Source organism: Aulonocara stuartgranti (genome assembly GCF_965226115.1).
Source record: "Aulonocara stuartgranti genome assembly, chromosome: 6".
Lineage (NCBI taxonomy): Eukaryota > Metazoa > Chordata > Actinopteri > Cichliformes > Cichlidae > Aulonocara > Aulonocara stuartgranti.
In genome coordinates, this window is record NC_138944.1 from 7,536,736 (window position 1) to 7,564,011 (window position 27,276).

Genomic DNA, 27,276 nt, shown 5'->3' on the forward strand with positions numbered 1-27,276 from the left:
ACAAACCAAGTCCATACAGATTTTTATTTGTTTGTATTTTTTATTCTCTGACATTTCCTTCCCTGACACCATGACAAGGAAAGAATGAAATCTGAAATCTCCTAAACCAAATTACAGTTTTTATCAGTAAATTTAACCAAACTACAGTAAATATCTGATGAAGTGAGAGTGGAAAACTTATCCCAATTAAGTGTAAATATCATTGTTCTCGTGTGAGATCTGACCAATGTGAGTGACTTACAGAAAATAAACCAAATATGAATAATAACCGAAAATGAAAGTCATACTTACTATATTTGCATCCAATGTATTTTGACTTCTAACCATCACATTTTGAAATGTCTTCTACTAGAAAAGCCAATCTAAGAAGTGACCTTCTAGCAAATGGATGAGGAAACAGCACAGGTCAAACTAAAGTTGACAGCATTTTTTATTCAACATATTGAATTTGAATACAGTCAGTGTCAGATCATTAACATATAACATGGTGCAGCTACAGGTTTTTAATCTTCTGGTGTCCAACAAAGGTTTAAGGCAGTTAAAAAGTGAAGGGTGGAAATGAGCTGTTGGACAGGGAAACAGACACACAACTAGAATTAATGTTGTCTTTTCATATGAAATAAAATGCGTGATGTGTACAGCACTCGCTCCATCTGTCACATCTATTTGAAATTTCATCCATATTTTCAAGACTTCTATCAATATTTCTCAAACTCTGTCAGGCCTTGTGATTGTGGAATAGAAAGACAGACAAGAAGAGAATACACAAGCATGTGAGAAAAAACACAATGAGAGAACCAAGAGCAGAACACACATTTCTCAAAATAAGACACTGCATTAGAGTTACAACGTTACTTGGGAGGTGGATTGTGGAAATGAAACACAGTGCTCTGAAGTGGAACAGGAAAAAGACAGAAAGAGAAATGGTGCGTTAATACTTCCACAAAGACAAAAGGTGGGCAGAACAAAATCCTCTTCCTATTACAGTAAAGGCTGATGTAGAGAAAAAAGAAATTATGTTCCGCTTTTGTACCACTGTTATAAATGTTCATACAATTTTCATATCAGCGATGCTGGAGAGGAGAGGCCTCATTGGAGCAGCAACATGGGAGAAAAACAGTCACAGTTAAAACCTTAAACACTTTCATCAGCAGTGCAGTCAGTCCAAAATGAAACAGGGACTGCAAATCATCTATCATTTTCATCACCTTTGTGTTTTTTACATTGTACAATTTTCTGGAACAACTGTCCACAGGCACTGTCTTCATCATCTTGGCAGAAACTGCTCGACTTTGAGGGGTAGAGTTTCTTCGATGAAGGTGGGGAAACGCACAGGCAAACGTTAAGCAACTGGTTTGATTCCATGTTCATTTGAAGTTCATCACCGGATGGTTATGTGTCAGATTTAATCATTAGGAGTAGATCACAGCCAGACATTGTAATGCTTCTCAAAGTTGCAGTCACAGAAAACCTAGAAATCTCCATATCTACAGGGAGAAAAACACACAAAGTAAAGCAAGTGTAGATGAAGATATACCTGAATCCTACAAATCACCCGGTGCATGAATGCTGTGCTGTGCGTGAACTATCCTTTATGTTTGTGTGTGTGTGTGTATGGGTTCTTACTATCTTGGTGGAGACCAAATGTGAAATTTACTATACTGATGGGGACCAAAATCCAGGTGCCCACGGGGTTGAAGGCATTTTTCACACTCAAAATGTGGTTTTAGTGTCACGAAATTGTTATGTCAATGGGATGTCCCCATGAGAATAGGAAACCAGACATGTGTGTGTGTCAATGAGTGTGTGTGTGATAGAAAAAAGCATGTCACACAAATAAAAAAAGGGGGGGGATGGGACATTTCTGGTATGTAAAGAAAACTGACAGTTTCTTTTATTTTTAGAATTTTAAATACGAGCCCATGCCAGGCTCAAACATGTGTTGCTCTGTATGTTAATGTGTATTTCACAGTGTGTATGACTCACTCTGTCTCATCAGCAGTGGGCGTGTTATAGCTCTGGAACAGTGGCTGCATGAAGAGTCCCAGAGTTCCCACCACACACACCAAGATGAAGATCCACAGAAACAGACGGTCTATCACCATTGCTACGTACTTCCAGTCTTCTATGATCTAGAACCACATTAACAGATTCAGACCTTTGCGGTTAAGGTTTGTATGTTTGGGTCAAAAGAAAATCAGCTTGTTAAATCTACCTTTTGGCAGTTCAGTGTTTGTCACACCTAAACACTGTAAAGCAGGAATGTCAAACTCATTTTACATTTAAGCCACATACAGACCACTTAAGGCCAGTGAAACTCCCATTTCCGTCAGTGTAAACTTTTAATCCCTGAAATATTTCAATGCAGGAAAAAGAAGTGCAACTTCAACTACACAATAAAGAAATGCTGTTCTCTTTCATGAAAGAAATCTTTCACCACAACTCTTTGTGCTTAAATTGTAAAAAATAAATGTAAAATGACAGAAGACGTTCTGGTAGCTCATGACACAGACTGTCCTGTAATTATAAAGCAGAATGTTTTTGTTAATTTCCTATTTTATTTCATTATTTTACCATTGACATGGTGTGTAAAAAAACAAAGTTTCTATGGTAGCTAGTTGAAAAAACAAGAACTTTTCTGTCATTTATTTGTCTTTTACTTCATTACTTTGGTGTAGTATGAATGGCTGTGGGGTGGTTTTTATCACTAGGACTGTAAAATGTGTGGAAATAAAACCTATGCTCTCCTTCACATCACTAGACATCTAGTGGGCTGGATTGGAGTCTTTGACTGGCCGATTCTGGCCCCCGGGCCTTATGTTTGACACCCCCTGGAGCTATGGGTTAGCATGTCATTCAGAAAGAGTACAATTACAGATGCTAAGCATGTTTGTAATATTTATTAAATCTGTGAGGTTTATGATTTGTGCTTCAGTCAGTGTGTGTTTTACACAAAAGTATGTGGAGAGCTTTCTGATGACATTAGAAATGTCTATAGTAAAATATATAGCTGACAGATTCCAATTGTATGACAAGAGAACAAAAGCAAACACTGAGATATGGCTCGTCTCACATCTGATTTTGCCCTGGTAATCTTTCCTTTCCACCTTGTCGCTTGTCTGACATCATGCATCTCCATAATCTGTTTTTGTATGGCTTTCCTTTCCTCTTTATGTCTCTGCAAGAATATATTTTATCTTCTATTCCTTTCAATTTTTTGGTGTCGCCCTATCTCCCCTATTCATCATTACCTATCAATTTTTTTCTTACCCCTTCATCATCGTCTTCTGTCTTCATGTGCTCAGCTATGTATCTCACTCCATCCACTGCCTCCTCCAGATCTGCATCTAACTGATTGGCCAAAGGCCTCTGGAAATCTGAAAAGCCACCGCCACCATCCGGGATGTCACCAGCCGTCCAGCAACACCGCTGCGCCAAATCCTCATTCACGTAGAAAGCGTCGGCGTCGGTTCTGATCCCACCGAGTCTGATGTTTGAGTACTGCTTTTTGTTTGTGCTGCTTTGGGTGTTATTTTTACAGACAATACTCCGACTGGTGTATTTCCGGCGCAGTTTATCACGAACATTGGAAGAGCCTGGACGCCTCATGAGGAGGAAGGTAGGTAGACGGACTAAGAAGAGCCGTTTGACCCAGTCAGGCATGTAGTGAGTGGACGGTGAGCGATGGTGCACGTTGAGGACGCAGACGGTGCTTACAATCGAGAACGTGACCAGCACCATGGTGAACATTAAGTATTTACCTTTAACAGAATGAGACACAGAAAAATGATCAGATGTTGTCATTTACCAACACTACTTCATGTCAGTCATGTGTTATTCAATAATCAAATAATAGCTGGGTCTCAAATAACAACCAGCAGCATCTCTAACACGTTTTTAATAAAGACTGTTTTAAAAGGCTAACTGGAAGGTGTTAATATGCAATACTAAGCAATTTTAAATTCAAAATGATGAAAGAATATATTAGAAATTAAAATGGTTTATAGCTAGAATAAAAGTACATCAAATATAATTTAAGAAAAAGAGAAAATAGAATAATAAAACCAATTTAAAAATAGTAAGGTTTGATCAGTCCAGTCATTGAAAACAAATAAATTAAATAATGTAATGCTAAGTAAAAAACTACAATTTTAAAATGGTTATAAAAGTAGATATTATTTAAAACAAAGAGTGGTGATAGCTTTCACTTTCATTTGCACCAAAGCAGGTGAAATACATTTGCATGACACTGGGGTGTGCTTCCCAGATCGTGTTATACTATTACAATTAACCATTTCCTTCATTTTTTTGAATGGCGCAGTACTCTGCTAGAATGAAGTATATTTCATCACTTTCAGCTGTTTGGTTTCCCTTATACTGTTCCATTAGTGTTCCTACTGAAATCTCCAAAAGCAGTATATTAATGTTAAGCGCAGGTACACGTATAACACTAGTAATTTAATGGGTTGAACTTAAACATTTATTATCTGGTGAGTCTTCGTGTTCACCGGAGTGAAACTGTCCATAATCTGAGCAGCTGCCTCTTCAGGCAGCTATAATATTTTTCACTTTTTTTTTAATTTCCTTGTGTTGATTTTGTGCTGAGGTTGTAAACAGCATAATAAAAAATTAGGTGAAGGGCAAGCAGAAAAAGGACTGACCTGTCATAAAGCACATTTACAAATCATATATGAAAAATGAAATGTGAAGACCCATCATTTATATAAGACTATTTCAAATGCGGTGTAGCGCTTTCAGTTGTAAATAAATGGCATTAATCCATAATTGAAAAACTACTTTTTTCTTGTTTTATGTTTTCTTACACACATCACCAAACTATTATATTTATATAAAGTGTCTGTACATATAGTAAAAACCCAAATATTCGTTGCCCTAGGCTACAAACTGTTGCAAATAGACAAATATGGATATGACTAACCTATGAGTGGCACTGCTAGAGAGGTAGGTGGCACTATCTTTGATATGAGCAGCAGGAACACAGTGAGTGCCAGCAGCACTGAGATGCAAAGCGTCATTTTCTCCCCACAGTCTGACGGCAGGTAGAACACCAGGATAGCTAATGATGTGATCAGCACACAGGGGATAATCAGATTGATGGTATAGAAAAGAGGCTTCCTCTTGATGACAAAATCATAGGTGATGTCCAGATAGGTTATGTCGTTGGGGTCCTCGTTTTTGCGTGCTGGGAGCGAGACGATGTCCCACTCTCCACTTGGAGTAAAGTCGTCACGGCTGGCGAAATCACTGGTGAGGATAAGATCTACTTCTGTGTGGTCGTAGGTCCAAGAGCGGAACTTGAGAGTGCAGTTCTGCTGGTCAAAGGGGAAGTTCTGCACCTCGATGGCACAGGCTGACTTGTAGATTGCTGGAGGGAGCCAGAAGATGTCCCCGGTGCTTGAGACCACAGCATTGCAATAGAAGGAAACCTCGTACACACCGTCAGCACTATAGGAGGTTTAGAAATAAAGGATTAAAGAGCGTTAAGCACATCAAATGAAGAGGAAAGAAAAATTAGAGTCTGACCAATACAGGATTTTTTTTAAACCAATACTAATACTAATATTTAAAAATCTAATAAATGGGACAACATTTATTTGTACTTTCTAGCATTTGTTATGTGTAGTTATTTAGGAGTGCCAAATAACTGTAAAATGTCAATTCTTGTAAGATGGTTCCTGGGGTGCTTCTTCCATTTATTCTTTACTTGTTTCATTTTCATTAATTTCCTAATAAATTAATATTGTTTGCGATACTTGTATATCAAAAAATAGCAAATATTTGCCCAGACAGTAAATTAGTTGGGCTCAAATTATTAAATGTTGCTTGGCATGTGGTAGAAGAGTTCTATGATAGCACAGGTCATGCTATTATTGTCATCAGCACTGGAATTATTCACATAACTCTATCCTACTAGCAATCATAACTATACACATGAAATTGCTAACTTCCCACAACGAGAGTCAAACCCGGGCCGCCTGGGTGAAAACCAGGAATCCTAGCCACTAGACCATATGGGAATGTTAATATAAAACACTAATAATAAAGAGAAACTGGGTTTGTGGAAATTGTTAATTACACAGCTCCCACTGAAATACTTAGCATTTTAGTAACAACGTGTAAAACATGAGTGGTAATGATCAAAAACCTCATAATATTAAGAACGGTTTAATAAAATAATGGTTTAGTCCATTCATACAAGGCCTCCACAGGAATTAGTTTTCCTGCTTTAAATTGATTTTTTTATAGTAAAAAAAATGTACAAATCACATAAATTAAACTCAGAAAAGCAGCCAAGTCTCTCTCGGTTGGGATCAAATTTGCATACTTACTTGTTATAGAGCACTATATCAGGAAGCCAGATAAGTTTGGAGGGTATTCGCAATTTCTTGATGCCTTCATATTTCTCAGGATCCCATCTCAACCTGTAGTCATTCCATTCCTGCAGAGGAGCCTTTGTTATTGTAACTGTAGCTATGACCAAAAAGACCAAATACTGACCATACAAGGTACTGTATAAGAACTGGGCAGCAGAGAAAAGACTGTAGGTACCTGAAACAGCCACAGGTTGGTCGTCATTATCTGTTCTCTCTCATTCTAAAAACAAAGATCAGTCAGCTGTTAAAACTACATAATACTTTCCATAATGCTATTTTTATTTTGAGTAAAGGTCAAAGCAATAAATCAATACACACCTTTAATGAGTGCATGAAATAACACTAACATTTTGGAGCAAAAAAACATTTATTTTTAAAGCCTGTTTTACAAATGCCTCAAAGGAAGGACTTACTGTGATACTAAGGTTAGCCTGTTTACTGGCTTGTCTTGAGATGAATGGAAAGGTTAGAATCAAAGTTGTCTGAGACAAATGGTGTTTTAAACCCTCTGGTGAGGCGCACGCAGCCATGGAGCCTAACATGATCATTAGTGAATATGATGAAAATAATGGCTTTAAAACCATATTCTGCAACACTTCAGTGGCTTAGGTGTTGTTCAAGCCGAGGAGCAGAAAGTAGTGCATTAAGTAATGTGAATAAGAAGCTTTTAGAAGCCCATGTCACGAGGTGAAGACCTTAAGTAAAGCTTAGTTGCAGTGACTTATAATAATAGTTCTGTGAAACAGAACAACAGGTGATCAAAAATTCTAAAAACTGAAATAATCCAGAAATGAATTATTCAGGTCACTTATTAACATTTTACAATCCAACCATAAAGAAATATATCCAAATGGTAAAACAAATAGTTTGGAGAAGAGAAGCATAAAACATCACTTGTCGAGCACAGGGCTAACTCAAAGAGACAGATAAATTGATTCAGACCTTCACAATTACAGGCAATTTAAAGTTGCCACTTCTCTTCTACAACCTAGAAGCCTCTGAACTGTGACAGTGTCATGAATTATTATTAAGTTATTATTATTACATTATAATGTCAAATTAATTCTGCTCTTTTCTTTAATATTTATGTCGCTATTTTCCTTCTTAAAGGAGACTAACGGAGCATTAAAGCACTACTTAATGGTTACATAGTCACCACATAATAATTATAAAAACTTCTGTAATGCAATTAAAGGTAGAGTTTGGTGTTTAAACAAAAAGATGAATACTCCTAAAAGAGAAAAGAGGAGAGAAACAAAAGACTGCACATCCATACAGGTGCTCTAGCTGATTTCAAGACATAAATAGTTTAGAATAATCCTTTTTTGTGACACATGTATATAAAGGGATGCATGACGGCTGATTTTGGATTCAGAGTCCTGGTACTGTGTACATACAGACTCATATTCATAGCTTCTTGAGACATATAAATAGAACAGATGCTTTATTAGCCTTTATGTCTTTAGCAAGCACCTGTGTAAATGATCCCCTGTGAAAAGCCCTACTGAATCAATACGTGGGAACATATGATGTCACAAAGCTCTACAAACTAATAAAGATCATGCCGTAATCAAGCTGCCACCTCCGTAGCAGGGATATGGTGAAATGCAAACTCCTCAATTCAAATAATCCAGAAGTGAGTCAATCCCCATGTTAACACTTCACTTGAATCACATCAAATACGAACTGCCAGTAATGGGTTTTGATTGCGTCAAATTAAATCGTCACAAGCCCAATTTTTCATTTATTTCAGGTAACGGTGTTTGAGCCCAGTACACTCTGATGCATGATAATCTGGATGCAGTTTGTGTGTACTCACCACACTGATGAGCTGAGACAAAGACACCTGTATGGAGACGGTGACCTGCTGGCTCTTATTGACAGCAGGTCTGATTAGTTTATTGTAGTGCTCTGGACCTAAAAGGTAGTTTACCAGGCGCTCCTCTGCATTCTCTGCCCAGCTGCCTGCAGAGAAAATACAGAATATTGAAAGAAATCCAATTAATCAAAGTGCTTTAAACATAAAATGAATCTGTTTAAAATATGTAATATTATAGACATGATTACATGGAACTCCACTGCCTGAAAAGGCAGAGGCAATAACTAATGTCATTCATAAAGGCCATGTGTTTGCCCTGTGGCGATTCACAGCCACTGGTAGGTGTGTAGTGTATCTTTGTATCCTGCGTGTGCAAGTGTCTGTTTCTGAAAACAATGTCTGTTAACAAAGTAAATTTACCAGAGGGCATTACAGCTGAATCACGTGTTATCGGTTAAGTGTGAGCATGTGTACATCTTGCAGTCTGACACTTTACTGCAGGGTTTTAGAGCACAGAAACACACAAGGCTCCAGTCAAGCATCCCGGTGAGACAGCCCTGAAGCTTTATGTTTCCTGAGCCCTAAATTATTGGTTATATAAAAGTAATTGTATGAATAAATCAGAAGCAAAATGCTCCAGCTGCCATTATATCCACATTGTCAAACAAACTGACAACAGCGCAGTGAGGATTGGTTATCTGGACCGCTTCCCTCCCTGTAGCACATGAGTTGTCTGTTTTTGCAAGATTGCATGCAGTGCAGGCTGTGTGAGCATGGATGTTCTTTTTTTTAGCAGCACCCTGCTGCTTCAAGTTTTCATGTCAGAGTGAACATCAGTGGTTTCAGCTGAAGAGAGGCAAGTGAGTCTCTTAGAACTAAATGAGAAATCTTTAGCTCTCAGTTTATTTTAACTTCAGAGGATAAATGGTCTGCCATCAAGTAAGAACCTCAAGTATCTCTTTATGTAAGAGGAAAGCTATTTGTTAAAATGAAAGCTAAACCGCTTAATCACATTTATATTTCTTCTGAAGTGGCCCCAGCAGAGTTCAATACGATGTGTTAAATGTATGAACGTGCATAGAAATGTTTAGATTATACGCCCAGCAAATCAGGCTGTCATTAAAGTAGCTATACGAGAACAAATACTGTATGTAAATATAAATCAAGTCGATACCAAGTTTTTCATTTTAACAGAAGATTTGAATAGAAGTTTAATAGGAAAAAAGCAGTAAATGTATTAATATTGCAGTGCTGCTCTGGTATTATTTAACAACTTATTGTCAAAAGTTACCACATGTAAATCTCAACAATAAATATGGAGCTTTAACAAAAGGTCACCTTGCTCAGGTTTGCATGAAGAAAAGGGAAAACAAAGGAAAACGTCTATCAAAAGACACCAAAATGCAGCAGCACCCTGAAGCTCATTTTGTTTAATCTGTTTTACAAGGTATTCCCTGACTGTTTTATGGATATTTCAAAAATGGAAAACTCCTACTCTTTGAACCTCTGGCAAGCGATATAGCTCAATTTTCAGATTTTTTTTTTTTTTGCACGATTGCAATGGAATACCTCTCTGTAAGTACTGGAGATGTTATGCATCATGATCCACTTTATGGTGCTGGCATTTTGATTTCATGCATCTAACAAGTAGCAGAGAATTTCTTGCCGTGGCAAACTGATAGCATTCATAATCGACCACCGAAACCAGCTGGAATTTGTTACAGATGCTTCTGTCTTGATTTAACCATATTCCCAACATCTGTTGTAGTTACTATCATTTGGAACGGGAACCATTGAGGTAGGATGACTTATTGTAAATCCTAAATTGACACACATTAGCGGAATGCTAGTGTTGTATGGGCAAAATGGGTTTCACTAAAAGAAAACGTATGTCTGCTAAAACTGTAACAGGATATGAGCATTTGTTTTGAAACAGGTGCTAATCATTTTTAGTAATTTAGATTCACTGAATCTAATTAGTTGAGGAACTCACAAGCACTCTCTGGCCAAATTGCAGCCAATTTCAGCATAATGACATAAGTAGGAAGTGAAAAGGCTCTCCACGGATGGGGTCTCACCAGGATCATTAACTTCCTGGAGTCTCTGACAGGATTTAGTGGGCAACATGCATTTTTTTATGCATGCACGATCAATTGTTGGGGTAATAAGAGTGAGATAATAGCTGCTGCATTCACTAGTATTTACTGTGGTACTGTACTTGTGCAACATTGCTATTCAAACTGAAGCAACAGAGATATTCTTTGTTTCAAGACGTTTCACTTTCCTGTCAAAGGATGGCAGATCAAGAGGATGATACTAGATGTAAGTGACTAAAGCCTCAAACCTATTATGGAGCAATAAACTCTTCTCAGTTTCCTTTTATAAAAAATATTTCAAACATCTAGTATGTTAAAAGTGGGACTGACTCGTGAAATTAGACTTGCGATTATGGCAGCATTAGAGTTTTCACATTCACAAGTATGGAAGGCTTTACTTCAAGGGGGTAGCAGTGACTTATCACTCAAGAGTAACCCCCCCCTCCCCTTTGTTGATACCTTTTATATTAAGAACAGCTTAGCTACCAGTAATCTGCAGTGATGAGACTCATTAAGATTAAAACACTGACGCTGTGATGGAAGACTGGTGCCACATATCATTGCATAGTACAAGTCCAAGTCAAATCTTGAGGCCTTCTGAGAAATGCAACCACTCACAACAACATGGTGGAAGACACAGAGAAGTGCTATGCCGCTTCTCGATGTTTTACAGCCTTTAAATCATTTAAAGCTCAATTCCAGGGTCTCCTGCCTTCTCTTGATGGATGCTGCAGACTAATCCTTGACTATGTTACATGCCACAGCTGATCTTTGTCAGAGTTTGTAAGAGAAAATCTACAGATTGATGGCTCAGCTTTTTGGTTGTCTTCATTCTTTTTGGAAAACATTATTGTATTTTAGGTCTAGCTTAAACGGTAAAGCGTAACCTACAAGCTTAACCAGTTTTACATGTATCCAATGCACCACTCTCTGAAATAAAAGCTAAAATCAAGGTCAGGTAAGTAAGAGGAAGTTTTTCTTTTAAGGCAGTGAGAGATCCACATTTTGCCTAAAAAACAGTAGATGGTGCTTTCTTGGTGGTAGACAAAACATGGCTCTTATTTAATTATTCAAGGGCACATCTGCTTTTACTTATGGGTATTTTAAGAGTATGAACACCACCCACACTTTCTCAGGACGTTCTTGCAGAGTGCTGTTGTGGTTGCTTTAAATTCCTGTACTCAGAAACACAAATACACATCAAATACACTTCTTCTTCTTCTTCAGTTTTATAGAATCCAAATACAGAAAAGACAGATAATGTAAGATAATTGTAACTGTACCTTTCCAGGGAGGATGATCTGTTGATTATAGATACAGTATATGGACAATATAAGTAGAAAACCCTATACTTTGGGTTGCAGCTACTACTCTACTACTACTACTATTAATATTCTACCTTTAAGAGTGGGGAGGTGGGGGTAGCAGTTTGAGGAAGAGTTTAAATCATACAAATACATACAAATTAGAAAAATGACGTTAGTCAAGTCTGATCTGGATTATTTGGGATTTTTTTTATTAAATGAAGAAGAAAAAAATTCTGTCATGTGAAGAATGGTTTGAAATATTATTTTAATATTTGCAAAGACTATGGACTTCCAAATACTGACTTTGGTAATATATAAAAGTCTAAAAGCTTTGAATACATTACTATAAAGTGAAATAATAGCATTTATTTGATTAAGCTGAAGTGAAATACAGAAATATGAAGTTTAGTTCTTCAGGATTTTATTTTATGAATCCCTTTGAATAAAAAAAAAACATGTAGATAACTCTCACAACTACCAAAATGTTACATTTAATATAGGTGAGTAGTGGTATTGCACTAATTACATGATAATAAATAGAGAAGTATCAACTAGAAAAGCATCTCTTCTTTTAATTTGTCTTTTAAAAGATTTTCCACACTTTGAAGCACAATCATTTGGATTGTACCCCTGAGATTTGATTTACAGTTAATATAAGATTCTCTTGTGGCACCATTAATGTTATCCTTTGCTACAGGACACCTGAGTCTTCAATCAGGTCAGTTATCTCCTCTGCAGTTCAATGAAACGTGATTAAATCGACTTCTCTGGAAGAGTATCGCGCCTATTTTCAGGCCATAATCACTACCTAAGAGGGTGTGTGTGTGTGTGTGTGTGTGTGTGTGTGTGTGTGTGTGTGTGTGTGTGTGTGTGTGAGAGAGAGAGAGAGAGAGAGAGAGAGAGAGAGATCAACACCATAGACTTGGACATCTGTTCTTAGCAGTAAACTTCTCACAGGAAATGTTTCCATATTCGTACCAGTTTGGGATATTTAAAAGATAATAACTTACTTGTTAGAGAGAGAATGAGGAGCACAAGAGCAGTGCTGGTAGTCATCTCCTTTCCGCTTCACTACGCTAAGTTGCTTCTTTGTAATGCCTGTCCTCTAAAAAATGTTTTAAATCAAATAAAAAAAGACCAGAAATATCTTGAATGTCAAAAGTGACAATTTAGCCCAACCTCGCGGCTTTCCCTATTACTTTTGTCCACACAGGTGCTTCAGGTGTTTTCTCCTTTGCTGGAAAACACGCAGAAACTTTGGCTGTTATGGTTTAAAAATATATATATATCACGTGTAAAAAGTGTCTATTTGCCAAAGGCAACATGATGGTCCTTTACTTCACAGCATCCTGCGGGAGTTGGGCAGCCCATTTTGCGCAGCCGCCTCAGCAAGCAACTCTCGATCCAAATCCAGTAGACTAGTCCACGATGGTGTCCAAAAAAAATCCACATTAAACTTGTTTTCTTTTTTAACTTAATCACCAATATTTGCCTTAAGTTTCTTTTGATGAAGCGCCGATAACTTGAAATTGGCGCAGTTGATGAGACTAGCGCGCATGCAGGCGGGACGCTTGCGCTACATTGACTCCTCGGGGTTAAACCTTGCAGTCAAAGTCCACAAAAAAATCAAGAGCGTTTTTTCCATCAAACTTGGAGGAGAAGCTACGATGAAAAAGCAGGAGGTCGGGGCTCGGAGGGGGAGGTGCGTGTCTCTCTGCTTGTGTGCTCCTCGCGCCTCGGACCGGAGCAGATACACACGTCACGGCGTGGACTTTTGTGCATCTGCCAGTCTCATCTAGATGGGCTCTTTTTCAGCCAGTGGCGCTTCCACAGCCTACTTTTCACAACACTGTGACTAACTAAACTTAAAGCGTTTAAAACCGTAAATCACCGCAAAGTGGCGACTGTAGACCCCATGTTAAAGAATCAAAGATGCAAATTTAAATGAGAAAATGCCATTCAAGTCAGATGAGCTCTGTCATTGTTTTGTACTGGCACACAGTCAGAGTGTAGACTAAACTCACAACCTGATATAGGTCAGACTGATGGAAGAAGACAGTCTACATGTAACGAACCTAGTGTTGCAGATAATCCAGCATTTAAGCTTCCTCTTTAGGTGGTCTGTAATGTATATAATAGTGTAGACATGGAGATCCTGGTCCTTTTAATCTAAGACAATATACATGTTAGGGTTTTATAACCATGATAATGTGTTACTAAAACGTGTCAGTATAGTCTGCAGCAGAAACACATTAGCGCTGCAAATTATTTCTCACTGCAGCTTTGACATATGGCTGTGTGAAGACTTTCTTATCGACTCATAAATTCAAGTTAACATTATTTTACTTTAATTTTGCCTGTCCAAAAGGGGTTACCATGAGTTACAATGTTCTGGTGTTAAACAGACCATAATCATTTGTTTGATGGATGAATGTGACATTTTTAAAAAATAATATGGGATATAATGAGGAGAGTAATATAACCTGATGATTCAAGCTGATTTTGTAACTCAAAGAGGAGATAAGCCATTCCAGCTGACAGCACACCAGTGTGACTACACCACATCTTGATTTCTGCTGTGACATTCAGATGATAGATCGAAAGAAACACGTGGAGTAAACAAGCATGTTCCCTCTGACAGTTTTGACAGGTAGGATGATGGAAACTCTAGGTCCCCTTGCCACATTTTCTAAATCTTATGTCAGGAACCTTGGGATAACTTTTGACTCAGCTCTCACATTGCATGATCACGTTAGACTTGTGATTCTTGCTTTTATAAGAAACATTATTAGTCATGCTTTTGCTTCATCATTTACTTTTCTTAACAAAACCTCTTTGGAGCATCTGCAAGATATTCATAACGATCCTGCAAGGTTTTTAAAAGTCTTCTACTCACATGTCACACTGTTGCTAATTTAGTTGCACTGGCTCCCCATTAACTTAAGGCTCTACTTTTAAGATTCTGGATTTGACTTTTTGAGCTCTGCATGGACAAGCACCAGCATGCATCAGCAAGCTTTTACACTGATACATCCCCAGCAGGTCCTGAGGTCATGTGGTCAGGATCTGCTGGGCATCATACAAGGTTGAGAACTAAAGGAGACGGACCTTTTGCAACAGTGGTCGCCAGACTCTGGAATCCTCCCCGTCTTTTTAAAAAATTTGATATTCTAGCATTTTTGTTATGAAGCACTTTGTGATATTTCGATTGAAAGCTGCTAGATAAATACAATTGTGTTTAATTCTATCAATAATTCAGGCTGATGGTGAATGGTTATTTTTTTTCCTTTGTTTGCTTGCTTGTTTTACTGTTTTGTTGCTTTGTCCCTGTGTGCCACATTTAATTTGACTTTTGGACTGACATTTTGAATTTAGACTTCTGCATTAGAAAATTAAAGACTGGTATTTCTGGTACTCTCACACTCAGGTTTTGCCGGAGGTTTCTTCCTGTTAAAAAGGATGTTTTTTTTCTTCCCACTATTTAAACAAGTGCTTGCTCAAATGGGAGCCCATGTCTGTGGTTAACCTTAATGTCTGACCTCAGATAATACTCACATGTTAGTTTAGTATACGTGAATGTATTTTTATTGTTCATGTATTGTTCATGTGGCTATCACAGTAAAAGAAGAATCACGTTGCAGCAATATTTAAAACAATGAAAGCCCGGGGTGGGAAAACAATCATATGAAGAAGTCATTAACATTCTGCTCCTCCTTTAGAAATGTATGCTTGTGTCTCATAAATAAACCACTGCAGATTCAGTGATTAACAACGTTATGATTGTTAATCACTGACTTGTCGTGGCGATTCTGGTAGTTTTTTTCCTTTTTGTATCTTTTTATAATCTCGAATTTTCAGCTAAGTTTGATACAAAGCATATGATTTTCTGAGTCCATAGTCCTTCCCACAATCCAGAAATATTCACGTTAAAAATAAAATGGAGAGATTTATCCAAGGTCTATCATTGATGCAGTTAGCATGTGCATAAATCCATCACAGCACAGGCCATATAACTAACACATTACTCCCTTACACGGCCCAGTGGAGATTTCAATCTGCTATAATGGAGGTGACTGTCTGCTTCAGTCAAGTTAACTGGCACAAGAGTGCCACGTTTTACAGCAATTCATAACATCCTTCCTCCCATGCTCTGCTGCTCCATCACTGCTTCTGTCTTACACAGGCAGATTTTAGGGTCATAAAAGTGCTAATAAGATATCTGAAAAAAATGATGTATTTACAGTAAAAGCACAATATTTATTAGAGGCAAAAATAAATCAAAATATTACACAAAGAATGAGTTACACTGTTAGTTTTACATTTTTATTCTTGGTTACTGTATGAGTGCACTGGGAAAGGATCTTCGTAAACAGACATCTGAGTGACGGCGAAGTTAGCCAGTGAAGAAACTAGTCAGACCATCAGTTTTAACCACTGATTAATAGGTTTATAATTATTTATTAACCAATAAGCTTTTTTCCTGTAATGACACCTTCTGGCCCATGTTAAATATCCCTTGGCGCCTCAGAACATATGAGACTCTAAACTGGACCAGTGATCAAAGGGAGCCTATATTGTGGTTATGATAACAAGAGAACAAGCAGAAAGGGGACTGTAAATACCTCCAGAGGTGTTTCCAAGTATATAACACTGACAAGATCCTAAAATAAAGTGGCTGTGGGAATGTGTTGTAGTACTATGAATGTTGTGTTCAGGAAAGAATCCATTTTCATAAAAGTGCGTCTGAGAGCCTTGGATGGAAGAGAAAAGTAGATTTGCTGAAATAACAATAATCAAACAAAGGTGAAAAGCCAATGAGTCTGGGACTGAGGTCTGAGGAAAGTAGGGTGTGGTTGTCTGGTTCACGGTCAAAACATTAGACCATTGTTTCTTGATGATTTTGTAATTTTTATGTCTACTAACACAAATGTTGTGTCTGAATATTACTGGACTGGTAGTTTTAGAGTTCAGTTCTCAATTGTGAGGAAGATGTTATTGGTGTCTTGCTGTTTTGTCACTAAATTTCTACATGGTGTCCAGATTCTTGATGTTTAAATCAATATTTTTAAAAAAGCAATAAAATAGAGAAATACTAATGTTATGTGAACATTTAAAAATCCAAAGAGACATGCATTATACATGCATTAATATGCTAATAATGCACAGCATGCTTAGACGTTATGGTATAAATTATGGGCAAGCACAACTATGAACACAATAAGAGTGAAAGCCCTGATATGTAACAAATATCACACAGCTTTGGTGTAAAGAAGGACATCAGATGCTTTTGTTTTTGTCCTTTTTAAATATGTGCTTACGTTAAACCTGATCCCACAAAATGTAATCAGCCCATTTGTATTTGATGAGATTTAAAGGCACATTCTTAAAATGTATCTATTTTCTTTACTGGCATGAAAGAGAAGGCGAAGAAGAAGAAGAAGATCCCAACAGTTCAAATATGAGAAAATAAACAAGAGGTTTGTTAAGCTATTTCATAAAACATCTATTAAAGATAAAAGAAAACATTCATCAAAAAAGAGAGTGTTGAAAATAGGCATACAAATTTGCATGCTTGTTTTGAGTGGGATATTTGTATTATTGATGTAATGAGCTACACCTGGGACTTAGGGGTAAATACCTATACATTTTAAATTATCTCACTTTAGTTGAAAGTAACTGTAAAAATAGAGAACCCAAATGATGTGTGCTCAAAGAAAACATCAAGCATTCTTTATTTGCCACATCAGCAAAACGTCATTATGCACCTTTGATAGAAACTTCCATAACCAGCCATTGTAAAACAGTAAGTTTAATGGAGTAAATGGACATCAAACTATAAAACTTTAATTGTAAGCTTTAGTTAGGCCCAATTTTTTTGTTTGTTTTGGAATATCTGTCATATCATATGTGGAACTTTTTCTTAAAAAACAATACTTCTGTTTTCCTTAAAATAATTTGCATTGCCACACAATCTAAACCAGCGAACATCACACAGTATTTTCTAGGTGTGGCTCCAGTGTCCTGTTCGGAAGCTTGCAATTTTTACCACCACTAGATGGCAATAGAGACTCAATAGATACTACAAAAACATTTAACGTGGAAATCCTGTAGTGTAAAGGGAAATCGTGTCATGTGACAAATGAGTCAATAATAAACATTTATTTCTGAGTTTCCCATAACAACAGTGTTACCCATAACAAGTCTACTAATTTATATGGAGGCTCATGTTAAGATTAACCTGCTTTACTGTGCAGTCCATGCTGTGGTACAAGAAAGGTAGTAACTTCTACAGGTATACCACCAGAGATCACAGAGTGGACTTTCAGAGGCCATTAGATTAGAGATTTAAAATTATTGCAAGTTTGTTCCAAAAACACACAACCTGTTTGTTTTATTATCCGATTCATCATTATTATATCATTATTTGTTGGCATATTATGACATTTCACACATTTGTTGTTCCAGATGGTTTGCAAGGGAAAAAACGTTTTTAAAAGTTATTTTAAAATTCATAAATGTCCTAATATATCAATGTAATCAGAGAACAATCCTTTTGTTTTTTAAATTTTTATATAGATATTTATTGAGATCAGCTGAAAACTATAGTAAATCAAGACAACACCTTCTATAAGAAATAAATGCCAATATGCGCATATATCTATCTCTATCTATCTATCTATCTATCTATCTATCTATCTATCTATCTATCTATCTATATATCTATATATATATATTTTTTTTAAGGGATGTTCTTAAAATGTATAGATTATTATTATTTTTTATTTATATATATATATATATATATATATATATAAATAAGAATAATTAACATAATTAATAAATAACCATGAATATCTGATTGTCTGCTTGGTGTAAGTAATAAAACATACATGTTTAAAGCTTGACAGAACCAGGTTTTTTGGCACCATATTTCTGAAAAAGAGTCAAGAAAACAACCATCATAGAAGATAAAAGCTATTAGTTGGTGTTTAGTGTTGAAGCACTTAAAAGAGAAAAGTGGTGCTTTAAAGTTATAATCTAAACCTTTGTTAAACATTAACACATATGTTACTTAAAAGAAAGCCTCACATATAGCTGCTTATGCAACTTAGAGTCACTGCAGGTTGGAGCCAAACAAATTTATTATTGCCAATAATAAACTGCCATTTATTATTGGATTATTGCCATGAGTTTTTTTTGTTGTTGTTTTTTTTAACAATACTGCATATAATGTTTATATAAAACTATGCGAAGGGAGAAAGGGCAAAAGTCCGCGAGAGTAGTTTTCTCCAACAGAAAACAGAAACTGCTTCAAATTTTAACTCTGAAATGTCTCAGGCACAAGCAAAGCATGACAAACTTTAGGACTGAGACATTTCAGAGTCAGGAGTTAACTTTCAGGAGTCTCAAACCCTTACAGCATCTGAGAAAAATATGGGCTTTTATTCTTAGTGGCAATGCTACCAAAACAATATGAAAACTATTACTAATGTTAACATATTAGAGAAGAAATGTGACTAACATTTCTAATCAGCAGATTTGATAGTATTTCCATAGATTCTGCTAAAACTCAATGCTGAGGTACAATGTCAATGTAATTTTATTTATAAATCACCAACTCAGAGCAAGAGTAATCTTAAATTGCTTTATAAAGACCTTATAATATTAGCAACATTAGAGAAAATCCCCTATAAGCAAAGACTTGGCAATGGTGGGAAAAAAAGAACTCCCTTTTAATAGGCCTGCAGCAAAACCAGGCTCAAGGAGGGTGAGTTGTCTGCCTAAACTGTTTGGGGGGTCAGAAGAAAGAAAAGAGAAGAGAGATGTGTTGTTGTGTGATGCTGTGTTTTCATTCCATCTCCTGTGCGACAGTGCAGCTCAACTTTCTTAGGATTGTCTGACGCTACACACACAACGCAAATAATGTTAGAAATGGTAACAACATTCCATTACACCAATATAATGTGGAATTATATAATGTAGCAGTTTCTTCCGTTTCTGTTCCTGGATCTATTGTGCGCCACGAAACACAGATTAAATTTGATTTTTTATTTCCATTATAGCTAGGCCAGCTGACCAATCACAACAGACTCCCCATTTCATCAAAGATGAGCAAAAACCAGTTGTTTCAGACAGAGGGTGAAAATGAGAGCTGCAGCAATGCACATTAAGAGAAAATTTATATTTGTTTGTTTTTATAAAGTTAAAGAAGTTTTTCTCAGATTAAAGGATTTGACTGACTGATCTAAATCATGCTAAACTGGAAAATGACACCTAAATAAATGCAAGAAAAGTAAGAGTTAGGAAGGATTCTGAGAAAACAAATTTTCTTCTTACCTTATTAGATCCAACAAGACATCCACTGTTGAGAAGGCTTCATCATCGTCATCATCAAAAACAGTGTCATCCCAGGCTTGATCACCACTACCAACAATATTCCTACAATATATAATAAGAGTTTTAACAGAGAAATAAATATTCTGCAGCAACAAAAACAACGCACTCTGCTTAAGCAGGTCTAAATTTATTAGTTTTGCCTCTGTAGACTATCATAGTGGATTGTAAATGAAACAATCAATATGGTGATCAATTACCTTATCTCAACCCAAAAGACCATGCTCTTCCATGACCATGTACAAAAACAGATATAACTTTTTACCTTTTGTAAAATTGATTGTTTGATTTATAATCCCCTGTGGTGGTGAACAGAGGCAAAAAAAATGTGTCATTGTCCCAAACATTATGGAGTGCACAGATATACAGATAATATTTTTGGGAAGTCTAATGCTTTAACATAGAAAAACAAAGGTCTTAAAAGATAAGCAAAGATTCCTGAAGCTAAAACAAAATTTCTCTTACCTACACCTACAGACAAAACAGTGGTTGAGACAAAGTATATTATCGCTCGTGCAGTGATTCTTCTGGATATGCCAACACTTACACCACAAACTCCTGTTAAAGACATGGTATAAAAATAATACAAAGAAAAAAAACAGTCAAATTACTTTACAATACGGCTAAAGAAAATACAAACCATATAATACCTAAAAGAAGAAAAATAATACATTTTCCTGATCATAAATCTTTCTGTGTTGCGTCCACATTGAAACCACTGCAGTTTGTTTGATCAGTGAGCTGTGGAGTGATGTGTCTCAGACAACTGTCAAAATGTAGCTTTGTTAAAAATTTCATATAGGATTGTCATTATGTCAGTATTCATTGTTAAATTTAAAACCGCAAGGAGAATTATTCTTAGATATATTTATTATTGATTTTTATCAGACATTTGACGAACAACCACTTTGGTCATTTAAAATCCAGGTGTAGAAAATGTGGGAGTTAATGTAATAGTTGGTAGGAAAAGTACTCATGGCTTATCCATAATCACACTTGACACAATGAGAGGAACAGTGACCAACTGAAGCATCCGCATCAGTATTTCTCCTGAGAAACCGATATACACTCAACAAAAATATAAACGCAACACCTTTGTTACTGCTCCCATTCCCCATGGGATGGACGTAGAGACCTAAAATTCATTCCAGATACACAATATAACCATCCCTCCCAAACAGTGGTCACAAATCAGTCCAAATGTGTGGTAGTGGGCACATCTGCTATATTGAGATAATCCATCCCACCTCACAGGTGTGCCACATCAGGATGCTGATCTGACATCATGAGTAGTGCACAGGTGTACCTCAGACTGCCCACAACAAAAGGCCACCCTGGAATGTGCAGTTTTGTCTCACAGCAAAATGCCACAGATGCCACAAGCAATGAGGGAGCGTGCAATTGGCATGCTGACAGCAGGAATGTCAACCAGATCTGTCGCCCGTGCATTGAATGTTCATTTCTCAACCATAAGCCGTCTCCACAGGCGTTTCAGAGAATATGGCAGCACATCCAACCGGCCTCACAACCACAGACCTCGTGTAACCACACCAGCCCAGGACCTCCACATCCAGCAGGTTCACCTCCAAGATCGTCTGAGACCAGCCACCCAGACAGCTGCTGGAACAATTGGTTTGCACAACCAAACAATTTCTGCACAAACTGTCAGAAACCGTCTCAGGGACGCTTGACTGCATGCCCGTCGTCCTCATCGGGGTCTTGACCTGACTCCAGCTCGTCGCCGTAACAGACTTGTGTGGGCAAATGCTCACATTCGATGGCGTCCGGCACGTTGGAGAGGTGTGCGCTTCACGGATGAATCATGGTTCACATTGTTCAGGGCAGATGGCAGCTGAGAATGTCCCAGTTCTTGCATGGCCAGCATACTCACCGGACATGTCACCCATTGAGCATGTTCGGGATGTGCTTGACCGGCGTATACGACAGCGTGTACCAGTTCCCACGAATATCCAACAACCTCGCACAGCCATTGAAGTGGAGTGGACCAACATTCCACAGGCCACAATTGACAATCTGATAGACTCCATGCGACGATGTGTTGCACTGCATGAGGCAAATGGTGGCCACACCAGATACTGACCGGTTCTGGGTCCCCAGACCCCCAATAGCGCAAAAAACTGCACATTCCAGGGTGGCCTTTTGTTGTGGGCAGTCTGAGGTACACCTGTGCACTACTCATGATGTCAGATCAGCATCCTGATGTGGCACACCTGTGAGGTGGGATGGATTATCTCAATATAGCAGATGTGCCCACTACCACACATTTGGACTGATTTGTGACCACTGTTTGGGAGGGATGGTTATATTGTGTATCTGGAATGAATTTTAGGTCTCTACGTCCATCCCATGGGGAATGGGAGCAGTAACAAAGGTGTTGCATTTATATTTTTGTTGAGTGTAGATTCTTTGAAACTTTGTCAGCTTGGCGTAGGTCCTCAAAATTGCACCCATACCTACACACCTTTGAGATACAGCAATACAGTTGGATCCATAAGCAATTGGACAATGTCACAATTTTTGTAATTGTCTCTTTATATAACACAACACTGAATTTTAAATCAAACAACCAAAATTCAGAGTTTCAGATTTAAATCAATAGGTTTCAGAAAGTTTTTTTTTTTTAATTCATTAACTAGGAATTACAGTAAGTTTTATACGTAGCCCCCATTTTCAGAGGCTCAAACATAATTGAATATTTGACTGAAAAGCTGTTTTCATGGTCAGGTGAGGCCTGTTCCCATATTATCCCATGAAAAATTAATCATATAAAAGATCTGGAGTTGATTCCAAGTGGTTACTTTGTATTTGGTATTTTTTCACTTGAACTCTCAATACAAGGTCCAAAGAGATGCCGATGCAAGTGAAGGAGGTCATCACTAGGTTTATAACCCAAATGAAATTAAAGAGGTAGCAAAAACTTTATAAAGTGAGATAAAGAAACTGTTTATTCTTTAATGGCCAAGTCAGTCAGCCAATCTCCACCCACCCAGTTAATGAAGGCAAAACTAAAGGGAGAGAGATCCACAAACAAGCAGCAACTGAAAGGCCTGCAGTAAAGGCCTGGCAGACCTCAGGGATACATTAGCTACATCATCCAAGTAAAAAAAAAAGTCTTTATATTTGTAGTTATGTTCATTTGTGGACAGCATGGTGTTGTGGGGGTTAGCACTGTTGCCTTATAGCACAAAAGCGCTGAGTTCGACGCCAGTATCTGTATGGAGTTTGCATGCTCTCCCTATGTTTGTGTGGGTCCTCTCCAGGTACCCCAGTTTCTTCCAAAAAACTTGCTGTTTGTGGGGTTAGGTTAACTGGTGATTCTAAATTGCCCATAGGTGTGGATCTCAGTGTAAATTGTTTCCCGCCTCTCTGTGTTAGCATTGCATCAGATTGGCAGGGTTTATGCTGCATTTTGTCCTATGGTAGCTGGGGAAGGCTCCAACCCCTGTGACCCTGATAAGGATAAGTGGAAGAGAATGAAGTGGTGTTAGTTTTTCCAACTTTTTATTTTACTTCTGATGCTCTGAGAATAAGAGATTTTCTTTAAAACTGCCTGTAATTCCTAAATAGTTAAAGCTTTTCTAAAAGCTGTTTGTTTGTTACAAATCAGACTTTTTCAGTCTTTGGTATAATATGATGGATAAAAATCAGGCACAATCCACGATTTCATCAATTTGAATGTCCGAACCTCCGCTGTACTTTAAAGCTAGCAGGTAGACACACATTGTTGTACCTCTCTCCTGGCCTCTATCATACATACTGACAAAAATTAATCCAAAACCTCACATTTTGATTCATACCACCATACAACCTGTTGTCACAAAGTTTCTGTTCAGTTCTTGTGTAATTTGGCATAAATTAACTTTTTGTCCCATGTTCCTTCCCTTAATAATGAGTTGTTTACAACCACCATTTCTGAAGAGACCTTGGCACACAGTATTTTTGCTTCTTCAGAACATAATGTTCAGATGCTGTTAATTTGCTGTAAATAGCTGCACCAACTATCTTTTCCCCTCCACTTCTACAGTTTTCAGTTTATTGATCATCCACATAATGGCTCTAGTTTTCTAAAGTCATCAATGTAGCTCATACAGGTTCATAAAGCTTGGGTTTTATTCAATGACTGAAGAAAACAGAATAATGTCATCATGGGCTATGTGCACGTTAAAGTGTCACAATTTTTGCTGCTTACACTGATTTGGTGGTCACAACCAAATCCTAAGCTATGTAGATCTTTTGAGTTTCACAAGAAATGTGTGGCTACAAAACAAAATGTGATCATTTATGTAAGCCTCCTTACTAAACCTATGATTGCAAGATAGAACACCAGGTGAAAAAATTAGATAGAGAGAAAAGGTGAATACATAAATCCACAAGAACGAATTCTAGCTTTGTTTTACACCCTTATTATGGTATTTACAATAAAGGAACTGTGTTCGTTGCACTCAAATAGCCCTTAACATGCCAAATGCCACATTTGTCATCTGCAGTCTCCTGTGTTCATTTTTTTAAAGTTTTATATTCTTATTAAAACGTAAATTCTCATAGCATTAACCCCCTGCATATATAAAGAGCCCACACAATCTTGCTCATCATCCCACATTTAATGGGTTGAAGTTTGATTAGCTTAATTCACTGTTAGTTAACAGTTAACACCCATAACTTCCAAAATCAACTTCAAATCAAGGAATGAACTAAATCCACTCTAAAAGAATTTAAGGTGCATTAAAACCCAAAGCCTGTTTGAAATATTTTTAAGCCCCCGTTTTCTTCCTGCTAAGGCTATACATTATTACTGTTTTAGTAAAATTTAACAAGTACCAAAATTAGCATTATATTAGCCCAATTGCTAACTGCTTTATTACTTGTATTTAAAAGTACTGTTAAAGTTTTTTTGCTAGTGTTCTCAAAATAACTTCAACCGGAATGTTCAAATTCAGTTCGGCTTTAATTATTTATTTTATAAAGCCAGTGTATAGAAGTGACCTCAAGATACTTCATATCATAAGTCAAAGACCCATTATAAACTTCGGGATTTAGCATACTGTAGGAAAATTAATAGCCAGCTAGCATTAGCTTTGTCCATGTACAGTTTATGGCCATAAATGGTCAACAGCTGTCGCTATCATTAATTGCAGTAATTAAATAACCGTTTTCACTTACCCAGGAAAACACCTGTCAGACTTAAAAGGGTTAACACATTTCTTCTGTGGATACAAGAATGCCAGCACTTTCCGCAAAAGCTTAGGATGCACTCCATTTTCTTATTTTTTGTAAAGAGGAAACAAATCAGCCAAAATAGTCAACTGATGTCACACCAAACAGGAGCGTAGATGGTGAAAGTACTTGAGTTACTTTGACCACCCTTCAAATAAGCTGTGTACAGCTAGTGCAGCTAGTTTGAAGCTAGTGCTCACAAATATGTAGACCTTATAGCCGTTATAAGGTGTTCAGATGTTCATTAGATCCGGAGGTTTTTGTTTTTTGCTGTCGTTGTTTCTTTGTTTTTTAAATCCTCAAATTACTCGTGACTAGGGAGCAGTGGCGGTCCTAGCCTGTTTGGCGCCAGAGGAACACTCCCTCTTTTGCTCGTTTCTCCTCCTCTTCTTTTCTATTTTTTCTAAACTGAGCACCTGATGGCTTTGAACTTTTCTTGTCCATCTTCCATTGGTTTTAATTTTGGACTCCAGTATGAACACAAATCCCCCAACTCGAGGATCACCACAACATAACCTAATAGACCTACACCTTAGTTCACAGATTCACTTTGTCTTAGGTGTATTTCTGGGATTTCACACAACCCATGATTCAAATCATGAATACATAATGGGCTTGGATTTACAACATTAAGAACCCGTTCCACGGGTTGTCTATGAGACATTAAATCATCAAAATATAAATTTTAAATTGTTATTGATCCCTTTACCCCGAGTCCTAAAGTGTATATTTATTTTCTTACTCTTCTTATATTTATTGTTTGGTTACTTGCACTGCTGTAACTGGAGCCTCGTCGTCTCTCTATATACTGGACTGTATGTAGCGGAGATGACAATAAAGTTTACTTTGACTTCAGCAGCAAGCAGGCGCAACGAGGGCTCTCGCGCTCACTTTTCGCATATAGAATTTCGAAAAAAAAATCGGTCCAAATTGTAAGTGTGTATCATAATGTCTGGTGTTTTCTTGTTTGTTGTTTTGTTTTTATTTTGTTTTATTTTGAGAGTTAGTTATTAGATGCTGCTCCAGCCAGCCACAGAATCCCCTGCAGCCCTGCCCTCTCCTCCCTGTGCCGAAAGCAGCAGGCGCACCTCGCAAACGGAGGGCGCCCTTACTCTCAGGAAATGGGCAATAGAAAACCGATCGGCGCCTATGCCATTCCCAATATGCACTGGCTGATGTCGGGGCAGCATGAGTACGAGCAATTTTTTTATTTTTTTTTGCCGATGCCCGTGATGCCGCCCCCCACCACGATGCCGCCTCGGGCAACCGCCCGTGTCGCCCGTATCAAAAACCACTACTGCTAGGGAGACTCTTATAAAAGCAAAGAAATACAATTTTAAAAACCGTAGAAAAAGAAAAGAAATGTTTGTTGTTAATCCCAGGACCCTAGGATCAGATCCTTGCCCAAGCAAAGGTTTAAATTAACCCCCTGAAAAAAAGAAACTAACATTTCCAAGGCCAAGAAAGCACCGTCTATGGTAAATGTGAGAAGTCACGTGGCTCAGGCAGGAGGATTACCTGGATTGCAGAACTGCACTGCCACCAAGAGGATTGTTGTAAAAAGCACTTCACTTATGTGGACAGTTCATTGGAGATGATAATTTACAGGATGAAGGAAACAAAATGCTGAGGAAAGAGTAATGATACCACAGTGTTTTAGAAGAGCATGTTATACATTTATTATTGAACCAGCTTTTGAAATCCAAAAGACAGGGTAAGGGATTAAAAAAAAAATCATTGCACTACTTAATAAAGTATTACTAGTAACAACTCTCATACAAAATGTACAAATGTTTGTTAAAAATTTCATTATCATCATCAACAGACCTTCAAACGATTTTGGTTACAGATATAATACATAATGAAACTACTATGACACCACTTTAATGAAAGTTTCATAGAGTTTAAAGGAATATATATCAAACAACCCAACAAATTGCATGGAAAATGAACAGATGCACACTAAGCATACTGGTTGTGCCATTTTCTGAAAAGACATAAATAGTGGGACTGAGGTAATTGCTAGTGTA

At 37.4% G+C, this 27,276-nt stretch overlaps 1 protein-coding gene across 4 annotated transcripts; it reads right to left on the minus strand.

The window, feature by feature from the left end:
• Window positions 1-463: 463 nt before the first annotated feature.
• LOC309707831 (neuronal acetylcholine receptor subunit beta-2-like) lies at window positions 464-26,714 on the minus strand. Of its 4 annotated transcripts, none has more exons than XM_082535391.1 (10): window positions 26,695-26,714; window positions 20,477-20,569; window positions 19,955-20,056; window positions 8,215-8,360; window positions 6,571-6,615; window positions 6,351-6,460; window positions 4,940-5,466; window positions 3,271-3,761; window positions 1,987-2,132; window positions 464-1,487 (listed from the first exon to the last, which is right to left on the minus strand). In XM_082535391.1, the coding sequence occupies exons 5-10, from the start codon at window positions 6,595-6,597 to the stop codon at window positions 1,472-1,474; spliced, it is 1,317 nt and encodes a 438-aa protein (XP_082391517.1). In that variant the 5' UTR covers window positions 6,598-6,615; window positions 8,215-8,360; window positions 19,955-20,056; window positions 20,477-20,569; window positions 26,695-26,714; the 3' UTR covers window positions 464-1,471. The 4 variants fall into 4 exon arrangements, with proteins under 4 accessions (XP_082391517.1, XP_082391516.1, XP_082391515.1 ...); XM_082535390.1 differs by lacking the exon at window positions 26,695-26,714 and adding an exon at window positions 25,989-26,045; XM_082535389.1 differs by lacking the exon at window positions 26,695-26,714 and adding an exon at window positions 25,193-25,821.
• Window positions 26,715-27,276: the final 562 nt, after the last annotated feature.